This window comes from Hemitrygon akajei, chromosome 13 (assembly GCF_048418815.1).
Source record: "Hemitrygon akajei chromosome 13, sHemAka1.3, whole genome shotgun sequence".
In the NCBI taxonomy this organism is placed as follows: Eukaryota; Metazoa; Chordata; class Chondrichthyes; order Myliobatiformes; family Dasyatidae; genus Hemitrygon; species Hemitrygon akajei.
This window is the reverse complement of record NC_133136.1, coordinates 371,117-390,401: the sequence shown is the minus strand read 5'-3', so window position 1 is coordinate 390,401 and position 19,285 is coordinate 371,117. Positions and strand designations below refer to the sequence as shown.

The following is a 19,285-nucleotide window of genomic DNA, read 5'->3' as shown; positions in this document are numbered from 1 at the left end:
CACCTTACAGGGAATCTGAGGGGCAACTTTTTCATACAGTTGCCAGAAGTGATAGAGGCACGTATAGTTGCAAAGTTTGAAAGGCATTTGGTCAGGTACATGGATGAACCTGGTGAATCTGAGGCAAATTCAGGAAAATGGGGCGAGCTCAGATGAGTTGTGGAGAGGTTCTGTTTCTGTGCTGCAGAACTCTGACTCTAAATCCACAACCTCTACCAGGTGGAAGGATCAGTGCCACAGTAGAGTGACGGTTAGCATGACACCTCAGGTGTGGCCTTTCAGGGTTCAAATCCACTGTCATCTGTAAGGAATCTGTACGCTCTTCTCATGGAATGTGTGGGTTTTCTCTGGGTGCCCTGGATTCCTCCCACTGCCCAAAGACGTACTAATTAGTAGGTTAATTGGTCATTAGGCTAGGTTAAATAGAGGGTTGCTGGGCAGTGCAGCCAGAAGGGCTGTATTTATAAACAAATAAATAAAGGATTGGAGCACCACCTGGAAATTGCCTTCCAAGCAGCACACCATCCTGACTTGGAAATAAATCATTGTTCCTTCACCATTGCTGGGTCAAAGTCCCGGAACTCCTTCCTCAATAGCATTGTGGGCATAACTATACTTGAGGGACAACGGTGGTTAAAGAAAGTGGCTTGCCACACCTTCTCATGAGCAATTAAATGCTGGCTCAGCTTGCAAAGCCTACATCCCTTCAATGTATCAAACATCAGGACTGTTCAGCACTTCACACATATTGCTTGTTTAACTTCATACTTCCAGCATTTTCAAAGTAAATTTCTTATCAAGCTATGTATTTGTCACCATAAACTACCGTGAGATTCATTTTCTTGTAAACATTCACAGTAAAACAGCAAAACACATGAAAAGCTACACACACCAAAGACTGACAAGCAACCAAAGTGCAAAAGAAGTCTGAAGTCTGCAAATAAGTAAATAAATAATACTGTGAACATGAGTTGTACAGTATTGAAAGTGAGTCTGTAGGTTGTGCAGTCAGTTTAGTGTTGAGTGAGTGAAGTTATCCATGCTGGTTCAGGACCCCGATAACTGTTCCTGAACCTGGTGGTGTGGGACCTAAGGCTCCTGTACCTCCTTCCTGAAGGCAGCACTGAGAAGAGGTACATTCTGGATGATGGAATCTTTGATACTGGATGCTGCTTTCTTCTGGTGCTCCGTGTAAAAGTGCTCAGCAGTGAGGAGGTCTTTTCCTGTGCTGGACCTACGATTTTCTGCAGACTCTTCCATACTTGGGCATCGGTGTTTCATACCAGGTTGTGACATAGTCAGGATACTCTACCGTATATCTATAGAAGCTTGTCAGAGTTTTAGATAACATGCTGAATCTACTCAAATTTCTAAGAAAGTTGAGAAGCTGATGTGCTTTCTTTGTGATGGCAGTTACTGTTCATGGTGGTCCCAGGGCAGATCCTCTGATATGATAAGAACCAGAAAATAAATTATGCCCATTATTACTAGAATATGCAGTACTTTATGCACATTTCTTTCACAAAGCAATTTTTACACATTTGATCTTTGTTTATTCTTTCACAGTTTGTAATTTCATGTGCCACGAGAAGTGTCTGAAGAACGTGAAGACTCTTTGTTCATGTTTGGCACCAGACCTGGTAAAGGTAAGCAAACTAGTGGCATAGTGAAGCTACAAAGGTTCACCATTCATTGAGAAATGTACAGCACGTGTGGGATCATTAAGTCCACTGTCCTTGGTGTTGCAAAAAAGGAGTTGCTTTGCTGCACTTTCTTTCAGACAGCAATGTAGAGATTACAGAATTTTCATCAAGATCCCACATGAACGCCTCTCAGACAATGAATTCAACACCCAGCTCCCTTGAATCTATGAGTTCAGTTCTGGCATGTCGTGATTCCTTGCTGGAGTGAAACAGTCGCTGAATTGAGAATGAAGTGACATTCTGATGAGTTCTTTGCTTGTAAGGTGGTAGATCAGTGTTTCTGAAATGATTATACACTGTACAGGTAGTCCACGAATTAGGAATGTCCGACTTACGGACAACTTGTACTTATGAACCGAGGAAGGAGAACGCCGTCCGCCATTTTAAGTCATTGCCGTTGACACTGTGTTGAGTGTTTAAGTTTGTATTTGACTTAAATTTTTCTTAGTAAGATTCACCCTGACTCCGCACCCCCCCCCCGTTCCGGTTGGCTGGTGGCGCAGTCAAATCAGCGTCAGGCTAGAGAATGGAGGTTTCCGAGTTCAATTTAGTGACAGACCGCTCCAGTGCCAGGTTGATGTCGATCCAGTGACTCCCGTACCATTCGTGCTGGGTTGATGTCGAGCTCACGACTCGACCTCGTAAAAAAAAACACTGCCACCTCCAGTTTAAATTCCCACGCGGAATATTGTGGAGGATCAAATACCCAAACCCAGCACAGCCCCCACTTGTCCCATTTAACCTGTCTCAGTGTGGTGCAGTTTAGGACCAGGGGAATTCAGTGCGGTGGTCCTTAGGACCCAGTGGACTTCGGGAGCCGGCGCAGGCCGGGACCCGCCACCCGCAGTGTTACTGTTACATTGACGGTAAGCGATTGCAATTGAAAATAAAGTGGAAATAACAAAGCGTTTGGAGCGAGGTGGAACGCCATCAGTCATTGGAAAAGCACTAGGCTACAGTCGGTCAATGATCGGAACAATTTTAAAGGATAACAGATAAAGTGAGAATAATGGAGCATGTGAAAGGCCCCGCCCCGATGAAAGCTACAATTATTACTAAGCAACGCAGTGGTTTAATTATTGGAATACATACGTTTAAGTGTTTTATATGCATAGAAAGGTAAAATATATACTATATACTAAGACAAACATTTGACTAACTGACGCTAAATAATACCGGATGTACTTGTTCCAACTTACGTACAAATCTGACTTAAAGACAGACTCAGGAACGGAACTCGTACGTAACCCGGGGATTGCCTGTAGTTATTTTAAATACAGTACAAACATAATGTTTCCGAGTACATTATTTAAAAGAAACATGGGTGTTCTTTACATTTAATTCATCTGGTTTCTGTTTCTGAATATTTTAATTGTGTATCCACAAAACTCACATGTACAGATCACGCGTATTAAACTGAAGAGACTAGGAATTTCATTTTTAACGATTGGAATGCAATGCAGTGTAAATGTTTATGACTGGGGGAAGCAGATTAAATTCACTTTTAGTAACCCATCAAGTCGAAGACCATAAAACATAGGAGCAGCATTAGGCCATTCAGCCCATTGTCTACTCCGTCTTTCCATTATGGCTGATTATTATCTCTCTTAACCCCATTCTCCCTGTAAAGTTTACCGCACTGATTAATCAAGAACCTATCAATCTCTGCTTTAAGTATACCAAATGACTTAGCTTCTGTAGCTACCTGAGGCAATTAATTCCACTGATTCACCATCCTGTGCCTAAAAAAAATTCCTCCTTATCTCTGTTATGAATGGAGGTCTTCCTATTTTGAGGTTGTGCCCTCTGGGCCTAGACTTACCCACTATAGGAAACATCTTCACATTCACTCTATAATGACCTTTCAATATTTGATTGGTTTCAAAAGGACTCTCCACATTCTTCTGAATTCCAGTGAACACAGGCCCAGATTCCTTAAGGTTGTTATAGCCGAGGGTGGTAATGGGGAAAAGCTCCCACTATCTATTAAATGCTCCAAATGGCGTGAGCCTCAAATAGCCACTGACAACCAAGTTCAGCTCCTGACCTTCACGTGTGGCTTAGCTACAAAGCCCAGCGGAACCATTTCTGCTGTCAGGGGAAGGGTCAAAGGCTGGGTACTGGTACCTTAACACCAGTTGCTTTGTGCAGATGTCAACTGCAGTCGGTAGCTCAGCTAGCAGAAGGAAAAGAAGTTAAATATGTATGCAGAATGTAACTCTGAGATTCATCTTCTGAAGATAGCCATAGCAAACAGAAAACTCTGTAAATAGTTGAAAGAAAGACATCAATCCCCCCTGCACGAAAAGAAAAGGAAACAAAAACTGAAATTCCAAGCACCCCCCAATCTCTCCCTCACACAAAACTAACATCACCGAAACTCCTAGCCCACCAATCCGCAACAAGAAAGAATGAGCAACAACACAAGAGAAAATGGAACTGAAAGAGGCCAATATAAGACCATAAGACATAGGAGCAGAATTAGGCCATTTAGCCCATCATCAAGTTTCCATGCCATTCAATCATGGCTGATCCTTTTTTCTCCTCCTCAGCCCCTCTCTCTGGCTGCCTCACCGTAACCTTTGATGCTATGTCCAATCAAGAACGTATCAATCTCTCCCTTTAATTTACACAATGACCTGGCCTCCACAGTTGCCTGTGGTAACAAATTCACCACTGTCTGGCTAAAGAAAGTTCTCTGCCTTTCTGCTTTAAATGGATGCCTCTCTGTCCTGAGGCTGTGCACTCTAGGTCCAGACTTCCCCAACATGGGAAGCATTCTTTCCACATCTACTCTGTGTAGGCCTTTCAACATTCAAAGGGTTTCAGTGAGATCCCTCCTTTCCTTCTGAATTCCAATTAATACAGACCAAGAGCCATTGAACGTTCCTTGTATGATAACCCTTTCATTCCCAGAATCATCCTTGTGAACCTCCTTTGAACCCTCTCCAATGCCAGCACATCTTTTCTTAGATGAGGAGCCCAAAACTGTTTACAATACTCTAGGTTCAGTGCAAGAAGGCTGTGAGTGGAACAGCAAAGGATTTCTGGAGTGAAGGCATTTTACTACTCGGGGTAAAGAGAGGCAAGTCTGTGCAGGCGTGTGACGTCAGCCAACAGAGCGGGAAAAGTTTAAAAAGGCAAGGAATCTTCAGCGGTTTTAGATTCGAAGCAAGAAGGCTGCAAGTGGAACTGCTAAGGATTTCTGGACAGAAGGCATTTTACTACTCAGGGTAAAGAGAGGCAAGACTGTGCAGGCGCGTGACGTCAGCCAGTAGAGTGGGAAAAGTTTAAAAAGAAGACCGCCATATCCAGTGGGCAACAGAGTGAGAGGTAGCAGAGTGATACGGCTTTGGCGCAACGGGCTTAGGCAGTAACGGGACAAGGCGAGGTCGGTTTACCTGTGTTAATTGCGGAAATGAAGTGTGTGTGTGAGAGGCCAGTGTTCTGTGCTCAGTGTCAGATGTGGGAGGTCCTGGAGTCTCCCAGCCACCCGGACAGCCACATCTGCACCTGGTGTGTCAATCTGCAGCTCCGAAGGGACTGCGTTAGGGAACTGGAGTTGCAGCTCGATGACCTTCATCTGGTCAGGGAGAGCGAGGAGGTGATAGAAAGGAGTTAACAGGCAGGTGGTCACACTGGGGCCACGAGAGACAGCCAAGCAAAAGAGGTGGGGCATGGCACTGTTGATCAGAGATAGTGTCACGGCTGCAGAAAAGGTGGACGTCATGGAGGGATTGTCTGCGGAGTCTCTGTGGTGGAGGTTAGGAACAGGAAGGAGTCAATAACTCTACTGGGTGTTTTTTATAGGCCACCCAATGCTAACAGGGATATCGAGCAGCAGGTAGGGAAACAGATCCTGAGAAGGGGTAATAATAACAAGGTTGTCGTGGTGGGAGATTTTAATTTCTCAGATATCAATTGGCATCTCCCTGGAGCAAGGGGAGGCTGTACTTGATTTGGTATTGAGAAATGAACCTGGTCAGCTGTCAGACCTCTCAGTGGGAGAGCATTTTGGAGATAGTGATCACAATTCTATCTCCTTTACAATAGCATTGGAGAGAGAGATAGGAACAGACAAGTTAGAAAAGCGTTTAATTGGAGTAAGGGGAATTATGAGGCTATCAGGCAGGAAACTGGAAGCTTAAATTGGGAACAGATGTTCTCAGGGAAAGGTACGGAAGAAATGTGGCAAATGTTCTGGAGATACTTGTGCAGAGTTCTGCATAGGTACGTTCCAATGAGACAGAGAAGTTATAGTAGGGTTCAGGAACCATGGTGTACAAAGTCTATGGTAAATCTGGTTAAGCAGGAAAGAAAAGCTTACAAAAGGTTCAGAGAGCTAGGTAATGTTCTAGATCTAGAAGATTATAAGGCTAACAGGAAGGAGCTTAAGAAGGAAATTATAAGAGCCAGAAGGGGCCATAAGAAGGCTTTGGTGGGCAGGATTAAGGAAAACCCCAAGGCATTCTACAAGTATGTGAAGAGTAAGCGGATAAGGTCCTGAAGAGGTCCTGAAAGGAGAACATAGGGAGTTAGGAAGGAAGTTGAGAAGAAGGACGGCAAAGGTAGTAATCTCGGGATTATTGCCTGTGCCACGCGACAGTGAGAGTAGGAATGGAATGAGGTGGAGGATAAATGTGTGGCTGAGGGATTGGAGCAGGGGGCAAGAATTCAAGTTTCTGGATCATTGGGGCCTCTTTTGGGGCAGGTGTGACCTGTACAAAAAGGATGGGTTACACTTGAATCCTAGGAGAACCAATATCCTGGCGGGGAGATTTGCTAAGGCGACTGGGGAGACTTTAAACTAGAATGGTTGGGGGGTGGGAATCAATTTGAAGAGACTAGGGGAGAGGAGTTTAGATCACAAATAGAGAAAGCTAGTAGACAGTGTGTGAGGGAGGATAGGCAGGTGATAGGCAGCGCTCAGACCGAAGATGTAGGGGAGAAGGAAGAAAAAGATAATAAAGTTGTTTGCACCATTAGGGATAAACAGAGAGGAAGAGGTGGAGAGTTTCTTAAATGTATCTATTTTAATGCTAGGAGCGTTGTGAGAAAGGTGGATGAGCTTAGAGCATGGATTGATACCTGGAAATATGATGTTGTAGCTATTAGTGGAACATGGTTGCAGGAGGGGTGTGATTGACAACTAAATATTCCTGGATTTTGTTGCTTCAGGTGTGATAGAATCGGAGGGACAAGAGGGGGAGGTGTTGCGTTGCTTGTCCGAGAAAATATTACAGCGGTGCTTTGGCAGGATAGATGAGAAGGCTCGTCTAAGGAGGCTATTTGGGTGGAATTGAGGAATGGGAAAGGTGTAGTAACATTTGTAGGGGTGTATTATAGACTACCTAATGGGGAGCAAGAATTGGAGGAGCGAATTTGTAAGGAGATAGCAGATATTTGTAGTAAGCACAAGTTTGTGATTGTGGAAGATTTTAATTTTCCACACATAGACTGGGAAGCCCGTTCTGTAAAAGGGCTGGATGGTTTGGAGTTTGTAAAATGTGTGTAGGATAGTTTTTTTTTGCAACAATACATAGAGGTACCAACTAGAGAAGGGGCAGTGTTGGATCTCCTGTCAGGGAATGAGATAGATCAGGTGACGGATGTATGTGTTGGGGAGCACTTTGGGTCCAGTGATCACAATGCCATTATTTTCAATATAATTATGGAGAAGGATAGGACTGGACCCAGGGTTGAGATTTTTGATTGGAGAAAGGCTAACTTTGAGGAGATGTGAAAGGATTTAGAAGGAGTGGATTGAGACAATTTGTTTTATGGGAAGGATGTAATAGAGAAATAGAGGTCATTTAAGGGAGAAATTTTGAGGGTACAGAATCTTTATGTTCTTGTTAGGTTGAAAGGAAAGGTTAAAAGTTTGAGAGAGCCATGGTTTTCAAGGGATATTGGAAACTTGGTTCGTAAAAAGAGAGAGATCTACAATAAATATAGGCAGCATGGAGTAAATGAGGTGTTCGAGGAATATAAAGAATGTAAAAAGAAACTTAAGAAAGAAATTAGAAAAGCTAAAAGAAGATGTGAGGTTGCTTTGGCAAGTAAGGTGAAAATAAATCCAAAGGTTTTCTGCAGTTACATTAATAGCAAAAGGATAGTGAGGGATAAAATTTGTCCCTTAGAGAATCAGAGTGGACAGCTATGTGTGGAGCCATAAGAGATATGGGAGATTTTGAACAATTTCTTTTCTTCAGTATTCACTAAGGAGAAGGATATTGAATTGTGTAAGGTAAGGGAAACAAGTGGGGAAGTTATGGAAACTATGACGATTAAAGATGAGGAAGTACTGGAGCTTTTAAGGAATATAAAAGTGGATAAATCTCCAGGTCCTGACAGGATATTCCCTAGAACCTTGAGGGAAGTTAGTGTGGAAATAGCAGGAGCTCTGACAGAAATATTTCAAATGTCATTAGAAACGGGGATTGTGCCGGAGGATTGGCATATTGCTCATGTCGTTCCATTACTTAAAAGGGGTTCTAAGAGTAAACCTAGCAATTATCGGCCTGTAAGTTTGACGTCAGTGGTGGGTAAATTAATGGAAAGTATTCTTAGAGATGGTATATATAATTATCTGGATAGACAGGGTCTGATTAGGAACAGTCAACATGGATTTGTGTGTGGAAGGTCATGTTTGACAAATCTTACTGAATTTTTTGAAAAGGTTACTAGGAAAGTTGACGAGGGTAAAGCAGTGGATGTTGTCTATATGGACTTCAGTAAGGCCTTTGACAGGGTTCCACACTGAAGGTTAGTTAGGAAGGTTCAATTGTGCCTCAGGGATCTGTACTGGGTCAAATGTTGTTTGTCATATACATTAATGATCTGGATGATGGGGTGGTAAATTGGATTAGTAAGTATGCAGATGATACTAAGATAGGTGGCGTTGTGCATAATGAAGTAGGTTTTCAAAGCTTGCAGAGAGATTTTGGCCAGTTAGAAGAGTGGGTTGAAAGATGGCAGATGGAGTTTAATGCTGATATAAGTGTGAGGTGCTACATTTTGGTAGGAATAATCCAAATAGGACATACATGGTAAATGGTAGGGCATTGAAGAATGCAGTAGAACAGAATGATCTAGGAATAATGGTGCATAGTTCCCTGAAGGTGGCATCTCATGTGGATGGGGTGGTGAAGAAAGCTTTTGGTATGCTGGCCTTTATAAATCAGAGCATTGAATATAGGAGTTGGGATGTAATGTTAAAATTGTACAAGGCATTGATGAGGCCAAATTTGGAGTATTGTGTACAGTTCTGTCACCGAATTATAGGAAAGATGTCAACAAAATAGAGAGAGTACAGAGAAGATTTACTAGAATGTTACCCGTTTTCAGCACCTACCGTAGATTCCGGATTTTAAGCCGCTACTTTTTTCCCACATTTTGAACAGCTTTGAACTTTGCGGCCTTTAAAACGGAGCGGCTAATACATGATTTTTTTCATGCCGCCTCGTAAACATTTTGCCTCGTAACAGTAGACCAATAAAATTGATGAGTAGTTCACAGAGGTCCAATGAAATTGTACGATAAATCAAGCGCACTTTCACAATTAAATTATTGTAAATCAGTCATTTGTACTCACCCTCATCAACATGGAAAACACTCGAAGAAAAGCATTGTGCTGCCTTTATGGCAGTTATTTAGTTTATAATATTTTCGCTTAGTAATTCATTTTCTAGTTAAAGTTAGAAGAGTTTTAACTATATTTGTTTTCTGTACTACATCGCGGGATGCTATGACGTCACACCCGGTTTCGCCGCGTCTTGTGGGAAAAATGCCGTTTGCGATAAACGGAAAGGAGGGGGGGAGCGCATTACGCGAGCGGCATTGGATCTGAGCGAAAGCTGCTTTTAAGTTAAAGGCGATCAATAACTTTTCCTGGTAGGCTGCAGTATATATATTTTTTACCAGTCGTTAGGAGATATTGGAATGTTGTTCAGTAAAGAAGTATACGCAACGTATATTTAAAAGTAGCCGCGTTACGGGCACGGTTCGAAAAAAAGCATTTGCAATATGTATTTGTTTTTGTTACCATATGGATTTAATTAAAAGTTAAAAAATCCTCACGTGTAATATCTTTCTGTGTAAATATCTCATATTACAACGTGGGACACCTGCGGCCGAAAATCCGGTGCGGCCTAAAATCCGGTGCGGCCTTTACAAGTAAAAAATTGATTTTATTTCTAAAATTAGAGCCAGCGGCTTTTAATCAGGTGCGCTCTGTAGTCCGGAATCTACGGTAAGTTACAGAGAAAGGTTGAACAAGTTAGGTCTTTATTCTTTGGAGTGTAAAAGGTTGAGGGAGGACTTGATCGAGATATTTAAAATTATGAGGGGGATAGATAGAGTTGACATGGATAGGCTTTTTCCATTGAGAGTAGGGGTGATTCATACAAGAGGACATAAGTTGAGAGTTAAGGGGCAAATGTTTAGGGGTAACACATGGGGGAACTTCTTTACTCAGAGAGTGGTAGCTGTGTGGAATGAGCTTCCAGTAGAAGTGGTAGAGGCAGGTTCGATTTTGTCATTTAAGAAAAAATTGGATAGGTATATGGACAGGAAAGGAATGGAGGGTTATGGGCTGAGTGGAGGTAGGTGGGACTAGGTTGAGAGTAAGCGTTCAGCACGGAATAAAAAGGCTGAGATGGCCTCTTTCCGTGCTGTTAATGTTAAATGGTTATATGGTTATATAAGACGTGAAAGAATAGAACCTATCAAGAGTGTCAGTGGGAAAGTGTTTATGGAACCAGAGGAAATAACGGAGTTACTTATTGAATACTTTACTTCAGTATTCACTATGGAAAAGGATCTTGGTGATTGTAGTGAGAACTTGCAGCGGACTGAAAAGTTTGAGCATGTAGATATTAAGAAAGAGGATCTGCTGCAGCCATCGGGATGCATCAAGTTGGATAAATTGCCGGAACCGGATGAGATGTAAGAGGCAAGGGAGGAGATTGCTGAGCCTCTGGCGATGATCTTTGCATCATCAATGGGGACGGGAAAGGTTCCGGAGGATTGGAGGGTTGTGGATGTTGTCCCAGAATAGATTCCTGAGGCACTCCACTGGTGACCGACCTCCATGCAGAATATGACCCATCTACAACCACTCTTTGCCTTCTGTGGGCAAGCCAGTTCTGGATCCACAAAGCAAAGTCCCCTTGGATCCTATGCCTACTTTCTCAATAAGCCTTGCGTAGGGTACCTTCTACTGCTCTTCTTTCATCGATGTGTTTAGTCACATCCTCAAAAAATTCAGTCAGGCTCATAAGGCATGACCTGCCCTTGAAAAAGCTATGCTGACTATTATTATACCTCTCCAAATGTTCATAAATCCTACCTCTCAGGATCAACTTACCAAGCACTGAAGTAGGACTCACTAGTCTATAATTTCCTGGGCTATCTCTACTCCCTTTCTTGAATAAAGGAACAACATCTGCAGCCCTCCAACCCTCCGGAACCTCTCCCGTCTCCCCATTGATGATGCAAAGATCATCGCCAGAAGCTCAGCAATCTCCTCCCTCGTCACCCACAGTAGACTGGGGTACATCTCATCAGGTCCTGGCGACTTATCCAACTTGATGCTTCCCAATACCAAATCACGTATAGTCTCTCCTCTTGTAGGCTTATTTACATATTGTGTCAAGAAACCTTCCTGAACACACCTAACAAACTCCACCCCGTCTAAACCCCTTTTTTACATACTGAAGAAAGCTTTTACCATCCATTTTGATATTGTTTGCTAGCTTGCTTTCATGTTTCATCCTTTCCCTCCTTATGATTCTTTTAATTGCTCTCTGTAGGTTTTTGAAAGCTTTTCAATCCTGTTTTCCCACTAATTACTGCTTTATTGTGTGCCCTCTCTTTTGCCTTTACATTAGCTTTGATTTTCCTTGTCAGCCACAGTTGTGCTATTTTGCCATTTGAGTATTTCTTCATTTTTGAAATACAGGTAGTCCACGAATTACGAATGTCCGACTTATGGACAACTCGTACTTACAAACCGAGGAAGGAGAACGCCGTCCGCCATTTTAAGTCGTTGCCGTTGACACTGTGTTGAGTGTTTGGCTTAAATTTTTCTTAAATTCCCACGCGGAATATTGTGGAGGATCAATTACCCAAACCCAGCACAGCCCCCACTTGTCCCAGTTAACCTTTCTGAATGTGGTGGTCCTTAGCACCCAGTGGACCTCGGGAGCCGGCAAAGCTCGGGAGCTGCCACCAGCAGTGTTTCTGTTCCATTGACGGGAAGTGATCGCGATTGAAAATAAAGTGGAAATAATAAAGTGTTTGGAAAGAGGTGGAACAGCATTGGTTGTTGGAAAAGCGTTAAGCTACAATTGGTCAACGATCGGAACAATTTTAAAGGATAACGGATAAAGTGAGAATAATGGAGCATGTGAAAGGCGCTGCCCTGATGAAAGCTACAATTACTACTAAGCAACGCAGTGGTTTAATTATTGGAATACATACGTTTCTTAAGTGTTTTATATGCATAGAAAGGTAAAATATATACAATATACTAAGACTGTAACGATGTACTATATACAGAGCTAGAGACGACACGCAGTCGGTAAGTCGTTTGGAGACTAGTTTATTCAAACTTCGCGGCGCTGGCATTTAATCCCTAGTGTCCACCCTCTCCGGGCAGAAATGACGTCAAAGGTGCATTACCAAAATCTCCCCCCGTGCACTGGCTATTTGTGAGCCGGCTCGCCTGCACAGAAAGTGGGTCGCCACATAACCCCCCCCCCCCCCCCAGAACCGGCGATACACCCCCCAATGTCCACTGTCTGGATCAGCCTCTGTTTGGGAGGTCTGCCTCTGCGCCGCGGTGCCTGAACCTCAACCGGCTGCGCCAAGTCCACATGGGCTGGTTTGAGTCGGTCCACCATGAAAACCTCCTCTTTCCCCCCAATGTCCAGAACGTACGTGGACCCGTTGTTGTTGATCACCTTGAACGGCCCCTCTTACGGCTGCTGTAGCGGTGCCCGGTGTCCACCTCTTCGTACAAACAGAAACTTATAGTTCTGCAGGTCTTTGGGTACATGGGTCGGGGTCCGTCCGTGTTGTGAAGTTGGTACAGGGGTCAGGTTGCCGAGCCTTTCGTGTAGTCTGTCCAGGACTGCTGTGGGTTCTTCCTCTTGCCCCCTTGGGGCTGGTATGAACTCTCCCGGGATGGCCAGGGGTGCGCCATACACCAACTTGGCCGACAAGGCGTGCAGATCCTCTTTGGGCACTGTGCGAATTCCAAGCAGGACCCAGGGAAGCTCGTCCACCCAGTTAGGTCCTCTCAGGCGGGCCATGAGAGCCGACTTCAAGTGATGGTGGAAGCATTCCACTAGTCCGTTGGACTGTGGGTGGTAGGCAGTAGTGTGGTGTAGCTGCATTCCCAACAGGCTGGCCACAGCCGACCACAGGCTGGAGGTGAACTGGGAGCCTCTGTCGGAGATAATGTGGGCTGGTACCCCGAAGCGTGCTTCCAAGGCCAGCATCTCGTTCATCAATGCTGACGGCAGTCTGCCTCCCAAACCGTCCAGGTGAAGCAGGCGGACACCCCGCTCGCACCGTGAGAGGCCAAAGGTCCCAATGAGCAGCGCTTTGAATGCTGCATATTTGCCTTCTTCCGGGGGCGACTGTATGAAATCCGCAACCTGGGCGGCTGTCTCCTGGTCAAGGGCGCTCACCACGTGGTAGTAATGCGTGGAATCAGAGGAAATCTGCCAAATCTGGAACTGGGCTTCTGCTTGACTAAACCACACGCATGGTCGTAGCTTCCAGAAAGTCGGCAGTTTCAGTGAAACTGCGTGAACAGATGAAGAGTCGGTCATCTTTGGTCCAAATCCCGTTTGGACCGTCGGGGTCACCAATGTAGCAATGTACTACATACAGAGCTGGAGACGACACGCAGTTGGTAAGTCGTTTTGAGACTAGTTTATTCAAACTTCGCGGCGCTGGCATTTAATCCCTAGCGCCCACCCTCTCTGGGTGGAAATGACGTCAGAGGTGCATTATCAAAGTCTCCCATCGCGCGCTGGCTATTTGTGAGCCGGTTTGCCTGCGCAGAAAGTGGGTCGCCACAAGACAAATGTTTGACTAACTGACGCTAAATAATACTGGATGTACTTGTTCTGACTTCCGTACATATCCGACTTAAAGACGGACTCAGTAATGGAACTTGTACGTAACCTGGGGACTGCCTGTACATTTATGCACCTTCGTCATTTTCCCAGAAACTCGCACCATTGCCTGTCAGCTGTCTTCTTTGCCAGCACCTCCTTCCAATTAACTTTGGCTAACTCCTCTCTCATACCACTGTAATTTCCTTTACTCCACATCAGACTTCACTTTCTCCCTGTCAGATTTCAAATTGAACTCGATCATATATGTGTATATATTGAGGTATGTGGAGGAATTTAAGGTTGGGGGGTTTATATGGGAGGCAGGATTTAAGGGTTGGCACAACATTGTGGACCAAAGGGCCTGTACTGTGCTGTACTGTTCTATGTTCTATATTGTGATCCACTGACTCTTAAATGTTCTTTTACCATAAGCTCCCTAATTACTTCTGGTTCATTACATAACACCCAATCCAGTGTAGCTGATCCCCTAGTAGGCTCAATGACAAACTGCTCTAAAAATCCAACTCATAGGCATTCAACAAACTCACTCCATTGAGATCCATTATCAACCTAATTTTCCCAATGCTCCTCAGACAGGATGAAGAGGTCAATACTCCCCAATGCCATTAGGCTTTACAATTCTACCGCCAGGACTTAAGAACTTTTTAAAAGCTATTATTAATCTTTTTGAGATAGTGATTTAGATGCATATCATATTTTTTACTGAGTTAAGTATTGTATGTAATTAGTTTTGCTACAACAAGTGTATGGGACATTGGAAAAAAAAGTTGAATTTCCCCATGGGGATGAATAAAGTATCTATCTATCTATCAATTGACGTGCATGTTTAAATATCCCACGACTATCATAACATTGCCCTTTTGATACACCTGTTCTTTTTCCTGTTGTTATCCGTTGTCCATGTTCCAGCTACTGTTGGGAGGCCTGCCTATAACTGCAATCAGGGTCCTTTTACCCTTGCATTTTCTCAACGCAGCCCACAAAGATTCAAAGTCTTCTGATCCTATGTCACTTCTTTCTACTGACTTGATGCCATTCTTTACTAGCAGAGCCATGCCACCCCCTCTGCCCACCTTCCAATACACTGTGTAAATTTGGATATTCAGTTCCCAACTTCAGCCATCCTTCACCCACAAACCAGTGTTGGCCACAGTGTCATACCTGAAAATCTGTAAAAGCGCAACAAGATCATCCACTTTATTTCTTATACTCCATGCACTGAGATAGAACACTTTGAGTACTGTATCTGCTACCCTTTTTGATTCTGCATCCCTAATGCACTGCTGGCTGCAACTTGTCCCATCACCTGCCTGTCATTGCTGACAGTCTGACTGCACCGTCTTAACTTTTTTTTTAACCATCTGTCCTATCCTGAGTCCCTTCACGCTGGTTCCCAACCCCCACCAAATTAGTTTAAACCCTCCCCAACAGCTTTAACAAACCTGCCCACAAGAATATTGGTTCCCCTCGGATTCTGGTGCAACCCATCCCTTTTGAACAGGTCATACCTCCCCCAGAAGAGATCCCAATAATCTAAAAACCTGAAGCCCTGCCTCCTGTACCAGCTTCTCAGACACATTAATCTGCCATATCATCCTGTTTCTAACCTCACTGGAGCATGGCACAGATAGTAATCGGAAGTCCTGCTTCTCAGCTTTCTCCCTAGCTCTCTAAGTTCTTTCTTCAGGACTTCTTTGCTTTTCCTTCTTGTGTCATTGGTATCAATATGTACCAAGACATCTGTGGGTGCAATCTGAGATGGCCTTGACCCTGGCATCTGGGAGGCAACATACTATCAGGTTCACGTCTGCATAATTTCCTGTCTGTTCCTCTGATTATTCAGTCCCCTATCACTCCCGCTCTCCTCTTCACCCTCTTTACCTTCTGCATCAGTGCCAGTAACCCAGTCTCTGTGGCATTCCCTTGGCAGGTCATCCCCCACAACAGTATCCAAAGCGGTATACTTATTATTGAGGGGCGTGGCCACAGTGATGCTCTGTGCTTACTGCCTATTTACATTTCCATTTCTCCTGACAGTCACCCAGCTACTCACCACCTGCAACTTCGGGGTGACTACTTCCCTGTAACTCTGATGAATTACCTCCTCACTCTCCCGTACAAGCTGAAGTTCATCCAGCTGCTGCTCCAGAGCCCTAACATGTTCTTCAAGGAGTGCAGATGGATGTACTTCATGCTTATGTAGTTTCATGGGAGACTCTGGGTCTCCCAAGACTCCAACAGCCGGCATGAAGAAAGCACAGCAGCCATTTACTATACTAGGTACAATATGAGGGAAAAAAGAGAGCCTTAATGTCACTTTACCTAAAGCCAATGCCTCTTCCAAGCTGAGCTACAGTTAGTTTGAACTACAGTCCAATCTGTAAATCTTAGAATTTCAATAACATCACTGAGAGCATCTCGAGCCAGCAACCCCTCCGGCAGCAGCGCCTCGACCCTGCAGCCCCTCCATAGAAGACAACTTGAGCCAGCGCCCCTCTGAGGGAAGCAACTCGAGCCAGTGGTCCCTCCGAGTGAAGCAACTCAAGCCAGTGGTCCCTCCGAGGGAAGCAACTCGAGCCAGTGGTCTCTCCGAGGGAAGCAACTCGAGCCAGGGCCCCTCTGAGGGAAGTGCTTTGAACTGCTTGCCCTCCTCAACATTTGCCTCGATATTTCAATCTACCTCGATGCTTCAATCAGAGAGAAATGTTGTCTATCATAGCCCTTCGTCTTGTCTCTGAGCTTTACCTCATGGTAGCTCGTGCTTGCATTTCTCTCCTGGAGTTTTGGCAGAATCAATCCAACTATAGAATGTAAATCACAGGCTCCAACAGTTTCAAAAGAAAAAATTAAGATAAAAAGAATAAGTAGAAGACGTAGAAAAGCTGAAATTATTGATGATCTGGAAGCTGTTGCCTGAGGAATCATTGTTCACTGGCGTCACCTTGATCGGAGGGAAAACTGATTGCAAGCTTCCAGTGTCTTGTGGCTACTCCCACTAATGGGAAAGGCTTAGGGAGTAAACCCAGAGGGAAAAATCTGGAACTGGTGTCCCGAAGGCAGTCCAACATTGAGTTCAATGCTGGCTGGCAACCTCTGCGACGCTGCTGGTGCCTCACTGTATCGGTCTCTGCCATTCCTTGTGGTTCATCAGATGTAAGGAGAAGGGGAGCGTGCTACATGGATAACAGCTTGCTCTCCATATCGTACTGCCCAAGCTTGCATATCAATACACCTGGAATGCAACACATCTGTGGTCGACCTGGACTGACAGAGGCCTCACTTGCTGACTCAAGGGCCCAAATGCTCCTTGTACATTAGCATTTTCATTCCAGAATCATTTTCCAAAGCCTCCTCTGTCAGCATATCTTTCCTTAGATATGGGGCCCAAGACTGCTCACAGTACTCAGTTTGACCAACGCTATACAGTATAAAGCATCAACATTAAATCCTTGCTTTTATATTCTAGTCCTCTCAAAATGAATGTTAGCGAAGATTTCTCTCAGCTTGTGAAGTTCTTTCTGTTTGCGTAATCTGCTGAGCTGTTTTGTTCAAAATGTGTATGATGTGAGTTTTATTAAAGGTTTAAAAAGGAGAGGAAGTATTTAATGGTTATTTAAAGTGCAGCAAGAGGCGGAGAGGGAAGAGGTAAAAGAAGCTCGGAGAGAAGCAGTTTTTTTAAAAACTGATTGCGGCAAAGAAGCTAGACTGCGCAGGCGCGTAATGTAGCGTACCAAAGGTTTAAAAAGGAAGACTGCCATATACAGCGGCCATCGTCGGAGTGGACTGAGGCAGAGTGGGATGGCTTTGGCTCAATCAGGCTTCGGTGAGAACAGGCAGAGGTGAGGTTCGAACGGGGCACAACTGAGCAAGTGTGTGAAAGTTGGCCCGTGAGGCAGCGGGAGAATTTAAATAGCGAGCAGAAGCTGAGTATGAGCTTCACTCCAGGTGAGGTAAGGCCGGGTAAGCTCCTTTATTTAATCTACCGTAGATTCCGGACTACAGAGCGCACCTGATTAAAAGCCGCTGGCTCTAATTTTAGAAAGAAAATCAATTTTTTACTTGTACAGGCCGCACCGGATTTTAGGCCGCACCGGATTTTAGGCCGCACCGGATTTTCGGCCGCAGGTGTCCCACGTTGTAATATGAGATATTTACACAGAAAGATATTACACGTGAGGATTTTTTAACTTTTAATTAAATCCATATGGTAACATAAACAAATACATATTGCAAATACTTTTTTTCAAACCGTGCCTGTAACGCGGCTACTTTTAAATATACGTTGCGTATACTTTTTTACTGAACAACATTCCAATATCTCCTAACGACTGGTAAAAAATATATATACTGCAGCCTACCAGGAAAAGTTATTGATCGCCTTTAACTTAAAAGCAGCGTTCGCTCAGATCCAATGCCGCTCGCGTAATGCCGCTCGCCCCCCTCCTTCCCGTTTATCGCAAACGGCATTTTTCCCACAAGACGCGGCGAAACCGGGTGTGACGTCATAGCATCCCGCGATGTAGTACAGAAAACAAATATAGTTAAAACACTTCTAACTTTAACTAGAAAATGAATTACTAAGCGAAAATATTATAAACTAAATAACTGCCATAAAGGCAGCACAATGCTTTTCTTCGAGTGTTTTCCATGTTGATGAGGGTGAGTACAAATGACTGATTTACAATAATTTAATTGTGAAAGTGCGCTTGATTTATCGTACAATTTCATTGGACCTCTGTGAACTACTCATCAATTTTATTGGTCTACTGTTACGAGGCAAAATGTTTTTGGCGGCATGAAAAAAATAATGCATTAGCCGCACCGTATTAAAGGCCGCAGAGTTCAAAGCTGTTCAAAATGTGGGAAAAAAGTAGCGGCTTATAATCCGACATCTACGGTAATTAGATTAGGAGTAGGTAATGGAGGCAGCATTTAGGGCAGTTGAGTGCTCCATTTGCAGTATGTGGGAAGTCAGGGCGAGCACAGCTGTCCCTGATGATTACATCTGCAAAAGGTGCATCCAGCTGCAGCTCCTGCCAAACCGTGTTAGGGAACTGGAGCTGGATGAACTTCAGATCATTCGGGAGGCAGAGGCCGAAGTAGACAGGAGTTTCAGGGAGATAGTCACCCTTAGGAGTCAGGAGATAGGTAGTTGGAGAGGGAAGGGGAATAGACAGGAAGAGCAGAGCACCCCTGTGGCTGTTCTCATCAACAATAAGTATACCGTTTTGGATACTGTTGGTGGGGACGACCTACCAGGGACAAGTTGCAGTGGTTGCATCTCTGGCACCGAGACTGGACCCTCAGCTCAGAAAGGAAGGAGGGAAAAGAAGAGAGCAGTAGTGATAGGGGATTTGATAGTTAGGGGGACAGGTAGGAGGTTCTGTCGAAGAGATCGAGAATCCCGGATGGTCTGTTGCCTCCCTGGTG

The 19,285-nt window shown here is 44.3% G+C and overlaps 1 protein-coding gene across 1 annotated transcript in view; it reads left to right on the top strand.

The window, feature by feature from the left end:
• LOC140737576 (diacylglycerol kinase theta) overlaps positions 1 to 19,285 on the top strand; it is a 332,765-nt gene that overhangs the window by 38,811 nt on the left and 274,669 nt on the right. Inside the window, exon 2 of the mRNA XM_073064008.1 lies at positions 1,567 to 1,646. Coding sequence (XP_072920109.1) covers positions 1,567 to 1,646 — 80 coding nt within the window. The remainder of the gene's footprint in view (positions 1 to 1,566; positions 1,647 to 19,285) is intronic.